This window comes from Hemitrygon akajei, chromosome 10, assembly GCF_048418815.1.
Source record: "Hemitrygon akajei chromosome 10, sHemAka1.3, whole genome shotgun sequence".
NCBI classification, from domain to species: Eukaryota; Metazoa; Chordata; class Chondrichthyes; order Myliobatiformes; family Dasyatidae; genus Hemitrygon; species Hemitrygon akajei.
The window spans coordinates 19279650-19296728 of record NC_133133.1 but is presented as its reverse complement, the minus strand read 5'-3'; the positions used below and the strand labels follow the sequence as shown (position 1 = coordinate 19296728).

The 17079-nt window shown below is 40.9% G+C and overlaps 2 protein-coding genes across 3 annotated transcripts in view; one reads left to right on the top strand and one right to left on the bottom strand.

Annotated features, from left to right (window-relative positions):
- Positions 1 to 1598: 1598 nt before the first annotated feature.
- ndufa1 (NADH:ubiquinone oxidoreductase subunit A1) lies at positions 1599 to 7470 on the bottom strand. The gene is made up of 3 exons (XM_073057861.1): positions 7291 to 7470; positions 1918 to 2007; positions 1599 to 1748 (listed from the first exon to the last, which is right to left on the bottom strand). Exons 1-3 carry the CDS (start codon positions 7390 to 7392, stop codon positions 1728 to 1730), a joined length of 213 nt encoding a protein of 70 aa, XP_072913962.1. The 5' UTR covers positions 7393 to 7470; the 3' UTR covers positions 1599 to 1727.
- Positions 7471 to 7829: 359 nt separating this feature from the next.
- Positions 7830 to 17079, top strand: part of upf3b (UPF3B regulator of nonsense mediated mRNA decay) — a 28277-nt gene continuing 19027 nt past the window's right edge. For both annotated transcript variants that reach the window (XM_073057860.1, XM_073057859.1), the window contains exons 1-3: positions 7830 to 8036; positions 10749 to 10855; positions 15824 to 15930. In XM_073057860.1, coding sequence (XP_072913961.1) covers positions 7926 to 8036; positions 10749 to 10855; positions 15824 to 15930 — 325 coding nt within the window. In that variant the 5' untranslated portion in view covers positions 7830 to 7925. The remainder of the gene's footprint in view (positions 8037 to 10748; positions 10856 to 15823; positions 15931 to 17079) is intronic.

The window sequence follows — 17079 nt, the reverse complement described above, 5'->3', positions numbered from 1 at the left end:
GTTCCCTCCATCCCTTTTCAAAGGGTCACTTGCTTTCACTGTTTCCCCCATAATATATGATAGACACACACTGATTTTAACATTTTACTTCTGTATCTAGGTGGCAGGGTGGAGATACATCTCTACCAAAGGAGGTGTAAAGGGCTTCTTCCCTCCGCTAGCCTACTGGTCACCCTTGGACAAGGTCTAGCATCTACTTAGACCCCTGATCAGGGTCACATAAAGCCATGGGAGCAGGTGGTGCATATCACAAGTCCTGGTTATGCAACCACTGATGCCAAGCAGACAATCCCTGAGGAGTACTGATAATGACGGGGACAATGCCCAGAAGGCAATGGCAAATCACTTCCAAGAAAAGTTTGCCAAAAACAATCATGGTTATGAAGACCATGTCTGCCCACGTCAAACGACACGGCACACAATGACGATGATGATGACTGCTTCATCAGATTCAAAACAAGCATCCATGCAGAACTTCGTCTGCAATGTCTTCAGCATAGCTTTTTTTACATTCTGAAACACTGATAGAGATACTTTCAACAATTTCCATAATTCTATTAAACTATGATCATTTTACTTTACCATCAGTGTGATAGACATAATGTAAAATATGGTTTTAAGTTGTTTTCGCTACCACATAAATATACAAGAGTTTACCATCAGTCCTGCTGGGTCTCAGCTTGAAACATTAACTCTATTTCTTTGATAGCATCTGACCTGCTGAATTCGTCCAGTATTTTGTTTGTTACTCAAGAGTTCACTATTTTTTCTTAACTCTAATTAAGCTTAATTTTTCTTTTCACAACATGCCAATAGAATTTGCAATTTTTCAGTGTCTCAAATGAAGAATTCAAACTGAAACCATGTAGAAACCTTTTGTATGCTTTTGAACCATCTGTATGAACTGTAGCTTTTTGTGATGTCCTGAAGGATTTGGCAAACTACTCTTAAGAATGCAGCAATGGCTGCATTGCTGGGTGGACTTGGGGCTGGATTGAAGTGACGAGGCCCAGGCAGAGAGGAAAAAAACAAACCAATGTTTAGTTGATTGAAGCACCGAGCCAGATTACAAAGGTTAAAGCATCGAGAGCAAGGGCAAAGAACAAACTGGTGATCAGCTCACTACTGAGGCTTTACTTGCCTCAGTGCTGAACTGACTGCAGCTGTGGCCAGCAGTGAGTGGGCTTCTGGACCGGCTACAGCTGTGAACTGGCTGTCCCCGCAGCGGGGACTCTGCGGTTCATGTCTGGGTATTACTTGTTTACTTTTTAAAAAAATATAGTTTGTACAACTTGTTTTTTTCTTGCATGTTGGTTGTTTGATGATCTTTGTTATATGGAATTATCTGTGGACTTTAGTGTGTTTCTTTGTTTTTGGCTGCCTGCAAGAAGATGAATTTCATGTCTGTACATGGCACACTGATAACAAATGTACTTTGAAAAGTGAATTCAAACTGACAAAAATGGAAAAATGTTTAAAATAGACATATCAATACCCCTTAGCAACTTTTTCAATGTTCTAACTCGCTCATTTCCACCTCCACACTTTCAACACTTCCTAAACTTATCTGCAATAGAAAACACAAACTACTTATCCAGTTCATGTTTATACCTTCCATTTTATGGTAAAATATTTAGTTCACGTTATGAAACAAAGATTAAAGTTAACACTTCAATAATGCTTCTCCTCCAGATTCACAAATATGGTGTTCAAGATGAAGACCCCCATCAGTCAATGTTTTCTAATCCCTGTTAAAACAGAAGAATAAATTAGGACATTTATTTTACATAAACACAATCAAAGTAATATATTATTATTTAGATCTTGCATACATATAATTTGCCACTTTTATAACTTGCATAGTGGATTCAATTTGAGGTCAATGCATTTTAGCATTCATATTCCCCAAGAATTTACCTTTGATTTGAAATAGATTCTGTCACCAGACACTCTTCTGTCCCTTTCTAACAGAGTCCATTGATATGGTAACCGGGCAGTTCTTTTTTCCTGAGCATAAAAAAGATCATTGAAATGTTAATAGAATTTGATTTTGATTAAAAGGTCATTAACTGTCATTGTATGCTATGTTGCAATTTGATTTTAAGATAACTAGCAACTTCTTAGTTATCAGGACTTGAACTTTCTCAGCATATTCTTTCACTGAGATTGCAAAAAAAAAAAAATCACTTACTCCCCAATTAGGTCGGAACACTGCACATCAGTGGAAACTGCAAGCATGTTCAAACTCCTGGGAGTGGACATCAAACACAACCTCTCATGGTCCCAGAACACACCCTACACAGGTCACCAACGCCTCTACTTTCTGAGGAGGCTGAACAGAGCTGGACTTTACACATCCATACTCTCGTCATTCTACAGGGGTGCATCAGAGAACATCCCGACAAGCTACATCACCGCGGTCGACAGCAAGACTCTACAATGGGTAGCCAAAACTGCCGGACACATCATCGGCACCACCTACCTGCCTTTAAGGACATAAAAACAGAAAGATGCAGGAAAAGGGCCAGTAATATCATGAAGGATCCCACTCACCCTGCTAATGGACTGTTTGTCCCATTCCCATCAGGGAGGAGGCTACATAGCATCCACGCCAGGACTACCAGACTCTAAAACAGTAACTTTCCTCAAGCAATAAGGTTGATTAACACCTCCACCCACTAACTCCACCACTACTTTATTATTTCCTGTTGGTCATCTTACATATTTATATTTATTGTGTTTGTATTATTGTTTTGTTCTTTACCTTTTGTGTTTATTTTGTGCTGTATGGGATCCAGAGTAGCAATCATCTTGTTCTCCTTTATACTAGTGCATGGGAAATGACATTAAACAATCTTGAATTCATTGAACACAATTATGTACGGCAAGTGAAATAAAGGAACTTTGCTGTGGGGGGGGGGGGGGAGGTGAAGAGTTAAATGGAGAGGACGGGGATCCAATAAGGGACCATTCAATTAGAACATCAACAAGAAGTAATTTTCCCATCGAAGAGCACTGTGTATAATCAAAATGAAGACCTGTAGTTTTTCAAATTATTGGGGATCAAGCATGAAAGTGCATGAAGGAGAATTGGAGAAGTCAACCATGGCAATTCTGAATATAAAGCTTAAGGGGTCTTGTGACTTAAATCTCAAATTTTATTTTTTAAGATAGAGATTGCACTTCACATACTAATCACTGTAAGGATTCAATCCAGGAGTAGTCAAGTAGGACATTCTCAATCCCAGTTAATTTAAGGAAATATTATGCTCAAAACCTTTTAGCATAGGCACTGCACTTTACAGTGCCTGTTACCACTGGTTCAGTTCTCACCTGTCTGCAGGAACAGGTCCTTCCCTAATAGCGTGGTTTTCCTCCCACATTCCAAAAGATGTTTGGTTAGGGTTAGTGTGCTGTGGGACAAGCGCAGCAACACTTGCAGGCAGCTTCAGCACAACCCTCCGACTGTTTTACACTTTGATGCAACGATGCATTTTGCTGTGCTTCAATGTCCCTATGTGTGGTAAATTTGTGGAATTTATTACCAAAGGCAGGTCTTTGGATGTACTTAAGCCAAACTTGATAGGTTTTTGATGGGACACGGCATCAAAGGTTATGGGGAGAAGGCTAGAGAGTGGGGCTGAGGACGGGAAAAAGGATCAGCCATGATTGAATGGCAGAGATGTGATGGGCCAAACGACTTAATTCTGCTCCTAAGTCTTGTGTACATATGACAAATAAAGCTAATCTTTAAAAATTTAAATCATTCCACAGAGGAATAAGTCTATTATGTATGAAACTAATGTAAACTAAGCTGCAATGTCATTCTAGTTCAACTGTTTATGTGTAGCAGATGCTGATGTAAAAGAACTCAGCTCTGTCAGCAGAAAATAATTAAAGCTCAAAATTCAAAGTAAACTTTAAACTTTACGTATATTCTGCTGAAAGCTGAGTTATACATCAGCATCTGTTAAATAAATAAATTATTTTGTACAACCATTTTCCTTGAATATTTTATGTAATTCTCTTTTGATTCTATATAAAAAACATTTCCATCTTGACCAATCTCTCCAGACAGGAGGTAAAGGACCTTGATAGTGAATTTTGAAATAGTTTATCAAGAAAAACAAAGTTAAGCTGGCAATTTGAGAGTGAGAAGGGAGATTTTTTAAGATCGCTCATTGAAATTATAACAGATGTTTTGAATGTTTAAATGCAAAGGATGAATAAAATATCTTGTCATATTTAAGAAAGGAAAACTAATGTCAACTTCAAGGCAGGGGATTGAGCCCAGCTGATGACTCTTTCAGAAAAGTAATATGGGATAGATGGATAGCCAGAGAAAATACATTCCCTGCATCCATCAGTATGCTTTGTGACCTCCTGTCACTCCATTGCCCACTTGACAGTTTTATCCTGACTACCCTCCAAATACAAGGCATGAAATACACATGGTCTGATTAGACTGGTTTAACCTGGCCCTTTCCAAATTCAAGTCATTTTTTGATTGTTTTATTCTATTTTATTAATTTCTCTTTGCTTTAATGGTACAACTTTGAATATTTTTGTACCTTCATGTCAGTAATGACATGCTTTAACAAAATATGCCATCTCTGAGATGTTGTTCATTCTTCACTGTCTTTTCCTTGTACTCTTTAGGACATCTACATCAAAGAAATGTGCAACCAACAACTTTAATCCATCAACAGGGAGTATTATAGAGTCAGATAATATCCCAGCTGTTGCACTGAGGACTCTTCATTGCTGTTTCCGTAACAGTTTTGTTTGACCAGTCAGAGTTGTTTAAATCCCTGAGCCTGGAGGACCGGTGGTCCACAGAGTCTACCCTCTACCCTCTGATCTGCTTGGTATGGGAGACCTGGCCACGAGCCTAAGCCTAAGGCCCTGACTCCAGCCAACGTAGCTCACCGGGTCTTTGAAGCATGCAAGCCTCCGAACCACGACAAGGTTGTGGTACGCTTGAACATGACGAAGGAAATCCTGAGCACAACCAGAGATGGAGGACCTTCACTGCTGCCCTAACCGCCAGCAGCATAACAGGCAATAAGCACCGAGGACCCAAGCTCCAGAACTAGCTGTTCCAATAAGATATTCCAGTACAGATACAGCACTAGCATCCTCCAGACAGCATAACAAATTGACCAGGTATACTACATCAGGATTCTAAGTTACTCCTAATATTGGTGGGGGGGGAGGGGAAGAAAAGCTGGGAATAGAATCAGAAGGAAGCTAATGGGTCTGTGAAAAAGAGTAGCTCTGAAAACAAAGGACGGCCTCTAGCAAACTAAGGGAGCTAGTGTAGCACCAATAAACTTTCAAAAAACTCAGGATTATCTACACTATCGCTATTTGATTGGACCACATCAATCATTCAAAAACACCAACTACTACAACACACAGTAGCTGCAGCAAAATGCATTGCAGACTAACCCAACGACCACTCCACCCACGAAGTTCAAGGGCAGCAGTTACTTTCGGAAACTATCACCTGCAGATTCCACTCCCAGTTCCCAACATTATTACTTGTTATTATGTCCAAACTCTGCGATTTAAGTTTGCTGACAATACCACTGTCATAGGCTGAATCGAAAGTGGTGGTAAATCAGCATACAGGAGAGAGATTGAAAATCCAGCTGATAAGAAGTCTTTTGTTCAAGTGCCTGATGGCTGAAGGGTAGCAACAGTTCTTGAACCTGCTGGTGTGAGTCCTGAGGCACCTGTACCTTCTACCTTAGCAGCAGGAGAAAAGAGCATGGCCTGGGTGGTGAGGATCGTTGATAATAGATGCTGCTTTCCTATGGCAATGTTTCATGTAGACTCGTTTAATGGTTGGGAGGGTTTTACCTGCGATGTACTGGGCTGAATCCACTGCCCTTTGCAGGATTTTCTGCTCAAAGGCATCGGCGTTCCCATACCAGGCTGTAATGCAGCCAGTCAACACACCTTCCATCACACATCTAGGGTTTTTGATAACATGCTAAATCTCCACAGATTCCCGAGTAAGTAGAGGCACTGTTGTGCTTTCTTCACAATTATATTTATATGACAGGTCCTCTGAGATAGTGACACCCAGGAATTTGAAGTTGCTGACCCTCTCCACCTCTGATCCTCCAATGATTACTTGCTCATGGACCTTTGGCTTTCCTTGCCTGAACTCTACAACCAGTTTTTTGGTCTTATTGACATTGAGTCAGCCATTTCAAATTAGTCAGCGTTATCATTTCAGAGGACCTGTCCTGTGCCCAGTACACAAGTGCAATTATGAAGAAAGCACAGCAGCATCTCTACTTCCTTAGAAGTCTGCAAAGATTCGGCATGATATATAAACCTTTGACAAACATCTATATATATGAAGGGTCTCAGCCCGAAACATCAACTGTTTACTCTTTTCCATAGATGCTGCCTGGCCTGTTGAGTTCCTCCAGTGTGTTGCTACAAACTTCTATAGATGTGAGTTGGAGAGCTCTATTAAGTGGTGGCATCACAGCCTAGTATGGAAACTCCAATGCCCTTGAATGGAACCTCCAAAAAGTGGAGCCCAATCCATCAAGGGTAAAGGCCTCCCCACCGCTGAGCACAGCTACATGGAGTGCTGTCAGAGGAAAGCAGCACCCATATTCAAGGTCCCCACCACTAGTTCATGCTCTCTTCTCACTGCTGCCATCAGGAATAAGGTACAGGGGCCTCAGGATCTACACCACCAGGTTCAAGAACAGTTATTGTCCCTCAGCTATTAGGCTCTTAAACCAGTGGGGTTAACTTCATTCAATTCCAGTCACCCTACCACTGAACTGTTCCCACAACCTATGGACTCACTTTCAAAGACCCTTCATCTCAGATTCTCAATATTTAGTATTTGTTCACCATTTCTTCGGCAGTTGCACATCATGTTGTCTTTTGCACATTGTTTTCCCGTCATGTTAAGAGCGGTTTTCATTTATTCTATTATGTTTTCTAAGTACGCCCACAGGAAAACGAATCACATGGCTATATATGGTGACATATATGTACTTTGATAATAAACATACTTTGAACTTCGAAACCCTAGGACCCACTACCCAAATCACCATATACATACACCTCCCCATACAGTGACCCTCCAAGTCTTTTCACAATTAGGCAATTAATATTAAATAAATTAGAGTTATAAATGCCGGAACAGTGACTGTAGGTCAAAAAGCTACAGGGTGCCCCGCGGTACTATTTAAATTTACTACGTTATCTTTATCCCTAACGCGTTCACACCACCTTGCAGACGGCCACGCTTACCTTGCCACCGTTGGTGAACCTGTGAATATAGATGGTGGAAAGCCCAGGAATAGTCATGCAAACAGCCATGAGGCCGAGGCCAGGGAGGATTTCGTACCACATCCCTGCCGACAGCAACAACCGACCTCCAGTACCGTACCTCCGACCTTCCGCGCACACTGAGCACGCGCAGAAGACTAAACCATTAGCACATGCGCGTCAAGGGGAAACCGGACGCACATGCGCAGAATTGGATCCTTTTTCCAGGTATATTGCGCATGCGTACCAAGGACATCGCCTCGCCACAAAAAAATAATGAGCATGCGCATTGATGAGACCTCGCGACCTACTTTTGATGAGACTATTTAATCTAAACTGACGTTTGCCGTGAGCGTGTTCCCTTACAAATTGGTGCTTGTTCCCTCACTTCTAACGTGCGCATGGTAAACACAAACCGTTTCAATAATCAGCGGGGCAGCCCATCGACGCCCCAGTTCAAATCTCGCGGCAATTTGCCGAGATAGTTCCCGCCTCCCAACCTCACTCCCGCCAATTAGAAAAGGAGTTTGCGGTGAGTGACGTGACGGCCAGCCGGAGCCCTAGTGGAGTGAAGTTGAATTCGGGGCCGAGGCCTGCGTGAGGTGGCGTTCATCGTGATGAAAGAGGATAAGGAGAATACCAAGCCGAGGGACAAGAAAACGGAGGTTAAATATGAAGAGCGTGTGGAGAGAGTTGAGAAGAAGGAGAAGAAAGAGGCTCTGACTAAGGTTTGTGCAACAGTGGGCCTCAATGGGACATAATTGGGATTAGGCTGCAAAGTCCTAGGTGTCTGCTGACACACAGTCGCAGCGCGCTGCCCGTGATCTGACTGGGTACTTTTTCACACCGTGCTGGATTTAAGTGTTTTCTTACGCTGTTATGTGTGGTCTGGTTAGGTGTTTGATCGCAGACACACTCTTGTCTGTTGCGAATGGGTGTTTAAACACACACCCCTTTCACAGCCACTGTCTCTACGCACACAATCCGTGCTGCGGCTGAATGTTTAGAAAGCTGAAAATAGGGGTAGGAGAAGGCTCTTCAGTTTTTTAGGCCTTCGTATACAGCACAATAATGATGCTTGATCATCTACTTCAGTATTCTGCGTTTTGCCTGTATTACTTATTTTTGCATATGTTTGAGAGATTTATTTATCTCCATCTAGATCACATCTAAGGACTCGGACTCCACTGCTTTCAGTGGTACTGAATTCTAGATTTGCCAACCTCTGGATGAAGACAATTCTGATCCTGGTTTTGTTGGCATACTCTGTATTCTGAGGTTTTGATCCCTTGGCTGGACTCTCCTGGCATTAGGAGCACTCTCCCTGTATCTACTCCAATTAGAGCTGTATAGGTTTATAGAGATTTATATTCTATGCTAGAGTGAATGTACGCCTAACTTAGCCAATTAGCTTACCCAGTTCTCTCAATGTATGTCATTTTTGCATTGGAGGGATCAATGTAGTAAATCTTTGTTCCTTTCTAGGATAAAGAGACTCCAGAGGTCAAAGCAGCCCTCTTTCTTCCTCCTCCCCACCCCAAATCTTACAGTGAAGTTCATTATCTATTTGCCTTCCTAACTGTTCGCTGCATATGAATTGATACCCTGCTCTCATTACACTTTCTTTCTTCCCAAACTATTAATACTTGCATCTTTTTAGGAGAATAGATATCCTTGTTTTGACAGGTATATGACATGCATTTGCCTGCCTGCCAAAGTTGTTCTCGCTGCCTATATCCCACCAAAGTTGCTTTCTCTGCCTATATCCCACCTTTGTGTCATTTTTAAACAAAAATCATTGACATATATTGTGAAAATCTGGGGTCAAGTACCGATCCCTGGGCATCCACAGCCGTTTATTGCCCACAGTAACACTAAATTGTACCATGGTGTGGCAGGCATTTATCCCACATATTATAATGGAAATGCCCTGTGTTGTTCCTCTGTATTTATCTCTCAATATTTTAATCGCATGTTGAGCTTTGTAAATTAAGCCCATGTTGTTAAGATGAAAGCTGTGGAGCTGTTATTGTATAATTTCTTTTTAGAGGCCTGAATTTCCTGATTACAGGTGGCAGAGTGGGGATACGTCTCTACTGAAGGACGTATAAGGCGATCCTTCCCTGCACTCACACACACAGGCCACCCTTTTGCAAGCTGCAGCTCCTGCTTAGCCCTTTGATCAGGGTCATGTGAAGCCATGGGAGCAGGAGGTGGATAGGCACATGAGCAGCAGGTGCATGTCTCATTCTTGTTTATGTGATCATTGACACCAGTCTGGGCTGGGGTCACCTGTTCTGTAAAGACACTGCCCAGAAGAAGGCAGAAAAATTTGCCAAGAACAATCACGATCACAGAAAGATAACGGTTGCCCATGTCATACAACGGGGCATGTAACAAATGAACAAGTTTCCTCATTTTTATAAGCATTTAATTCTAAAGATTGTTTTGAGCTTGTAACTGATATTTGCCTGCAAAAAGCATCCTAAAACTGAATTAATGTATACTTCCACAAATGAGAAAATCTGCAGATGCTGGAAATCTGAGCAACACATACGAAAATGCTGGAGGAACTCAGCATGTCAGGCAGCATCTGTAGAAAAAAAATACAGTTGAGATTTCAGGCCGAAAACCTCCGGCAGGCTGGCAAAGGGTTTTGGCTGAAAATGGCGACTGTTTACTCTTTTCCCTACATGCTGCCTGGCCTGCTGAGTTCCTCCAGCATTTGTGTGTGTTGCTTAATCTATACTTGTTGCTGAATCTCCAGCTACTTTAGATTTGCTCAATAATACTGTCACAATGTTGTAAGTATTTGCTGTTTTAACTAAAAAAGCATTTTAGGAGAGACTTTGCTGTGTTTAACTGAGCATGATGGTAACTTGCTTAACTATTTTATACTACCAAATAGTAACTTTAGTAACTGTGTCACCACAAATAGCCTATGATCTACTGATGATCCTCAATGGGAGTAGGGGCTTCAGATAATCTGTTGTAATATGGACTGTGGGGATCCTTGGTTTGTTTGTTTATTTTGTTTTCAGAGATGCACCTTAACAGGCCCTTCCAGCCCACCAAGCTGCATGCCGGCAACCCACTGACTTAACCTGAGTCCAATCACAGGGCAATTTACAATGACAGATTAGCCTACTAACTAGTACGTCTTTAGACTGTGGGAGGAAATACACATATGGTAAGGATGTACAGACTTTCTTACAGTAGACTCTGGAACTGAACTCTAAACTCTGACACACCAAGCTGTGACAGTGTCGTACCAACTGCTACGCTGTTGGGCACCCATGTTTAGGCCACTGAAAGAATTGAAAGGAATGGTGGATATCTGATTTGAGTGAGCTGTTCCAGAATTGAAAGGTATTTCATAAGTTGCAGTAACAAACTGTGTTGTAGGCATGTAATTGATTATAATTCTCCTTTTTAATTAGGTGGTGATTCGCCGTCTACCTCCTAGTTTGACGAAAGAACAATTAGAGGAGCAGCTTGCCCCGTTACCTGAACATGATTACTTCGAGTTTTTTTCTACCAACTCGAGGTGAATGTTAATATAACAGAATTGTGTTGTGTTTTTGAAATAGACCAATCTTTCCTTACCACATTAAAAGTTAGAGCTTGTTCTCAAAATCTTGTAGTTACGTAGATTTGATGTGCTGTGGTAATAAGTGCTAGAAATGCTGTCTGTCACTTTATGTATAGGTTTTCATGTGCCTAACATCACTTTGTGGACATAGTCAATCTATGTATATGTTATCCTATGTATTTAATATCGTGTTTTTATCTTATCATGTTTTTTTTTTAGTTACCTCACATCCAGAGTTTTAAAAATATTGTTTCTCTTTACACTTGTATACTGGAAATGACATTAAATTCCTGAATCTTGACATGTTCACCTGACCTATTAACTCTGTTTCCCTTTCTGTAGATGTATTGGTTCACATACTGTTCTTGGAGATCAATTCACTACAATGGTAGTACAAGATAAAATGATAACAATGCAGAATAAAGTGTTACAGCTACAGAGAAAGTGCAGTGCAAGTAGACAATAAGGTGCAAGGTAAACTAAGGTCAAGAATACATCTTATTGATCTAGGAAACCGTTCAATAGGCTTATGACAGCAGGACGGAAGCTGTCCTTAACCATAGACGTAGAGCAAAATTAGGCCATTCAGCACATCAAGTCTGCTGTGCCATTCCATCGTGGCTGATTTATTATCTCTCCCAACACCCCCCCCCCCTTGCTTTCTCCCCATAACCTTTGATGCCCTGACTACTGGAGAACCTATGAACCTCCGCTTTAAATATACCCAGTGACTTGGTCTCAGCTGCCATCTGTGGTACTGAATTCCACATATTCACCACTCTATACTAAAGAATTCCTCCTCAGCTCTGTTCTAAATGAATGTCCCTCTATTCTGAGGCTGTGACCTCTGGTCATAGACTCTATTCCTTCTCCTCCCCCCCCCCCCCCCCCCCCATTATAGGAGGCATCCTCTCCACACCTACTCTGTCTAGGCCTGTCAATGAGATGCCCCCCTCAGTTTCCAAACTCCAGTGAGTACAGGCCCAAAGCCATGAAACACTCCTTGTATGTTAATCCTTTATTCTCAGAGACTGATACTACCATACTTTTCAGTTCATTTCTGCTTATTGGGAAGGAGGAGAGAAAAAATATCTGGGTAGGGTGTGCCTTTGATTATGCTAGTTGTTTTACTGAGATGGTGAAGTGTAGACAGTCCATAGAGGGGAGGCAGGCTTCTGTGATGTGCTGAGCTGTGTCCACAACTCTGCAGTATTTTTGTAACCAGCAAAGCAGTTGTTAAGTATCCCAACATGCTAAGTTTCTCAAGCATTTTCTGTTTTTATTTTAGATTTTCAGCACCTATGTTTATTCCCTCATGACTACTTGTGATATTGGTCAAGTGGTGCTATATTCATTGTTTGGTGACTCATTTTAATTATACATCAGTTAGATGTAAATCTGTCAGACTGCAGAGCAATTTTGGGATCCCACTGGTATAATTAACAGCATAATTGAAAACAAATTGTTTTAAGTATAGAATGAAATCTTCTAGACTACAGTCAGCCTTCCTTATTCACGGGGGACTGGTTCCGGGCCCCCTTGCGGATACCAAAAAATGCAGCTGCTCAAGTCGGTGGACTTTAGGACCTGGCGAAGCTTGGGACCCACTGCCTGCAGTGTTTCTGTTCCGGAAAACGATCACAATTGAAAATAAAGTGGAAATAATAAAGCGATCAGAAAGAGGTGAAACGCCATTGGTCATTGGAAAAGTGTTAGGCTGCAGTTGGTCAATGATCAGAATAATTTTAAAGTGAGAATAATGGAGCACGTGAAGGCCCTGCCCCGATGAAAGCTCCAATTATTACAAAGCAATGCAGTGGCTTAATTATTGAAATACATACATTTCTTATTTCTTAAGTGTTTTGTATGCATAGAAAGGTAAAATATATACTGAATACTAAGACAAATGTTTGACTAACTGACGCTAAATAATACCGGATATACCTGTTAGAGAACTTCCGGTTTTTTTTCCAATTCCCGATCTGTGGTAACCTATGCACATCCTCCCATATACTTTAAATTATCTCTAGGTTACTTATAGTACCTAATACAATGTAAATGCCATGAAAATAGTTGTTATACTGTATTGTTTAGGGAATAATGACAAGAAAAGAAAGTCTGTACTTGCTCAAACAACAAGTGCTGGAGAGAGAACTTCCGGGTTTTCCTGATCTGCATTTGTTTGAATCCGCGCACGCGGAACCCGCGGATAAGGAGGGCCAACTGGACTGCATTCTTGACAGGCTGACCCCAATGACAATCTTCAGTGAAGATCTCTGGACAGTGAAGATCTTGCTGATAATTCATCTATTACTGACTGAGAATGGCTTTTTTTTTGTGGCTCTGTCATTGTAACACTTCTCATAGTGCTTTGAATAGAAATGCAGAACTTTGTGACAGTAATCAGCTTGATTTATGAACAGCCATTGAGGCAATTTTGATTATTTCCATGAATGGTTTAGCCAAATGCACTCTTTCATGCAGTGTATTATGAGTTGTTTGTTGACCTCATGGGGAAATTCCAGCAAATGATATTTTTTTAAGATGGAAACTTGTCTGAATAAGTCTCAGCATTTTGTTTCTAAGTTGCAGTTGAATTTATGATTAGTGGATGTATAAAATATGACTGGTGGTGATGAGGAAGATTTTCTTGTGCAGAATGTTGAAATCAAAAGCACTGAGTCTTTATATAACAACTTGAGAAGCAGAAGTAAGCGTAGGCTGCTTGGTCCTTTTTGTGTGTTTGCCCTGTCTTTCAATAACTTTGTGTATCATTTTCCTGTACTGTCTCCATGTCCTCTGATTTACCTTGGACATCTAAAACTCTGTTTTGTCTTGGACATGGTATTTGGCTAGTTACCTCTGCTGAACCAATCAGTTTCTCGACCTTGATCAGGAAGAACAACGAATGTGGCGATACAACAGTATTGTGGAAGGTCGGCTCTGAGATCCTTAAATTCAATATTCCTTCACCATTGTTGAGACTGAATTGCTTAAGTTACAAGGAGAGACTGATAAGGGGAGGCTGTTTTCTCTGGAACACACAAGGCTGAGGGACTATCTTGTAGAGATAGATAAAATCATGACAGGCCTAAATAAGGTAAACGGCCACATTGTCCAGTATAGAAGAGTGTAAAACTAGAAGGCATAGGTTTAAGGTGAGAGGTGAAAGATTTGGAGAGGACCTGAGGGGCAAATCTCCCATAGAGCAGGACTTCACAACCTGGGGTCCATGGACCCTTCGGTTAATGATGGGGGTCTATGGCATGAAAAAGGTTGGGAACCCCTGCCTTTGAGGATGGATAGTGTATGGTATGAGCTGCTAGAGAAAATGGTAGAAGTGGGTATAATTTCCACAGGTAGATGGATAGAGATGTTTAGGGAATATGGGACTAGCTCAGGTAGGCAACTTGGTCATCAAGTTGTTCCCAAGGGTCTGGTTTCATGCTATATAACTCCTCAATCTTGGTAACGATTTTCACAATTTGCTACATTATGACTAAAAATGTTTCCTCTCATCAATCCTGTATCACCTTTCTTTTGTATTGAGGATCTGACCCTGGGTTCTAGATCTCCCTGATGTGGGAAGCATCTAGCCTTTTGAGCCCAATTAGAATTTTCTACCTTTTCAATGAGATCACCTCTCTCACTTTTGAACTTTAAAAATACAGATGTAGTCTGCTTAAACTCTTTGTACTTCATTTCTTCTCCTTGGATATCACTGGTGAACTTGCACTGCATACCTTCTATCATTGGTGTATAGTTGGTAGGGGAACCAGAGCTATTGGTAAATTGGTTTATTACTGTCACAGGGTACAGTGAAAACCCATTTTGCATGCTGTCCATATGAATCAATTGATTACAATGTGTTGACATAGCACAAGGGGAAAGCAATAAAAGAGAAAAATAAAGTGTAGTACAGGTAAAAAGATGCAGTTGTACTAGGGAACCATTTAGTAGGAGGGAGAAAGAAAGGGTGTCCAGGGTGCGTGGGATCTTTAGTCCTATTGTCTACTTTACCAAGGTGGTGAGAAATGTAGACAGTGCATAGAGAACAATACTCTGACCAATATTTGGAGATTTGGTCTCACCAAATAATCACCTGTATTAATGAGAGTAGTATATATCTACTCTATACTCAAATCCTCTTACAATAAAGGCCAGCATAAAGAATATATAACATTACAGCACAGTGCAGGCCTTTTGGCCCACAATGTTGTACCAACTTACTACAAGATCAATTTAACCTCCCTTCCCTCCTAACCCTCTATTTTTCTTTCATTCATGCCTATCTAAGAGTCTCTTAAATGTTCCAAATGTATCTACCCCTCCCAGCAGTGCTAGTTGCACATTCCACACACCGACTACTCTGTTTTTAAGAAAGGAAAAACCACTGTCTATGACATCCTCCCACATACTTTCATCCAAACACCTTAAAATTATGCCCTTTCTGCCCTGTGAAAATGTCTCTGGTTCACCACTCTATCTATGTCTCTTATCAAGTCACTTTTCATCCTCCTTTCCATATCATTTTACCTTCATGTTCAGTGACTTGTGTACAAGAAGTTACTTCTAAATATTGATACTTTTCAATCTGTTGCAATTTAAAAAATAATATTGCACCTAATTTTTTTTTCCTTCTGGTAGAGTGGATGATTTTGCGATTTTCCACATTATAATTCATCAGGCCTTTCAGTTAAACTGTCTCTAATCCCACGAAGTCTCTGTTCATCTTCCTCAGAACCCACAGTGATGTAACTTTATATTATCAGCAAGGTTGGGTATATTACAGTTAATCCAAATCTTTGATATTAAATGAAATGCTAGGTCATAAGTGCTGTCCAGTCATTTCTATAAAGCAATTGAGCTTAAAAAGTACCCTTTTCAAGCTGTTTCTTACACAAAATCTCTTTCTCTCTACAGTTTGTTTCCCCACATATTTTCTAGAGCATACATTAACTTCAAAAACCAAGAAGATATTGTGCTCTTCAGGGATCAATTTGATGGTTATGTTTTTATTGACAGCAAAGGTATGGTACTTTTAACTATTATTAACACTTCAATTGGTTTGCACAATTTGCATCTGTTAAACCACCTCCTTTGTATCCTCAAAAGTACAGTGGGTTCCAGTTAATTGGAACACATTAGGGCCAGTACATTTTGGCCCAATTAAGCAGCTGTCCCAGTTAATTGTTTTATGGGAATAGTTAAAAGGGTATAAAAAGACAAACTACTGTTTGAATAACAATTATGTATTTAAATAAAAAATAAAATAAATTAGAACACTACCAAAACTACTACATTTCTATAAAATTATTAGTTATTTATCAATGGAGGAATTCATTCAGTGTATGCTGATGTGTTCTTTTGAATGTAAATGAACAAAATCAACACAGACACCCCACTAAACTTAGTTCTCCCATCCCGTGCCACCAAACTCATAGTTCCCTTACCCTACACTTACATTGCTCGCTTCTACCACCTCCCAAGATCCACAAACCAGACTGTCTGAGTAGGCCTATTGTCTCAGCCTGCTCCTGCCCCACTGAAATTGAGTCCTCATACCTTGATTCCATTTTATCCCCTTGGTTCAGTCCCTTCCCACCTATATCCGCTGCATTTCTCATGCTTTTGAGCTCCTCAGTAACTTTCAGTTCCCTGGTCTTGACTGCCTCATCTTCACCATAGATACTCGGTCCCTATACACTTTTATGTGCCATCAAAAAGGCTTCAAAGCTCTCCACTCCTTTCTTGACAAAAGAATGAACCTATTCCCCTTCACCACCATCCTGCTCAGTCTGGCAGAACTGGTCCTCACCCTCAACTATTTTTTTCCTTTAGCTCCTCCCACTTTCTCCAAACTCGAGTGGTAGTCATGGGCTGCACCTGCATGGGCCATGCTGTGCTTGCCTCTTTGTTGGCTACGTAAAACAGTCCATGTTTGAAGCCTTCTCCTCCAACTTTTCCTCCACTTCATTGGTACTGCTTCATGCATCCATGCTGAGCTAGACAATGTTATCAACTTTGCCTCTAATTTCCACCCTGCCCTTAAATTCACTTGGTCCATCTCTGACACCTCCCTCCATTTACTGCATCTCTGGAGAGAAGCTGTCAACTGACATCGGTAATAAACCTACTGATTCCCAGGGTTATCTGGATTAAACCTCTTCCCTTTTCCC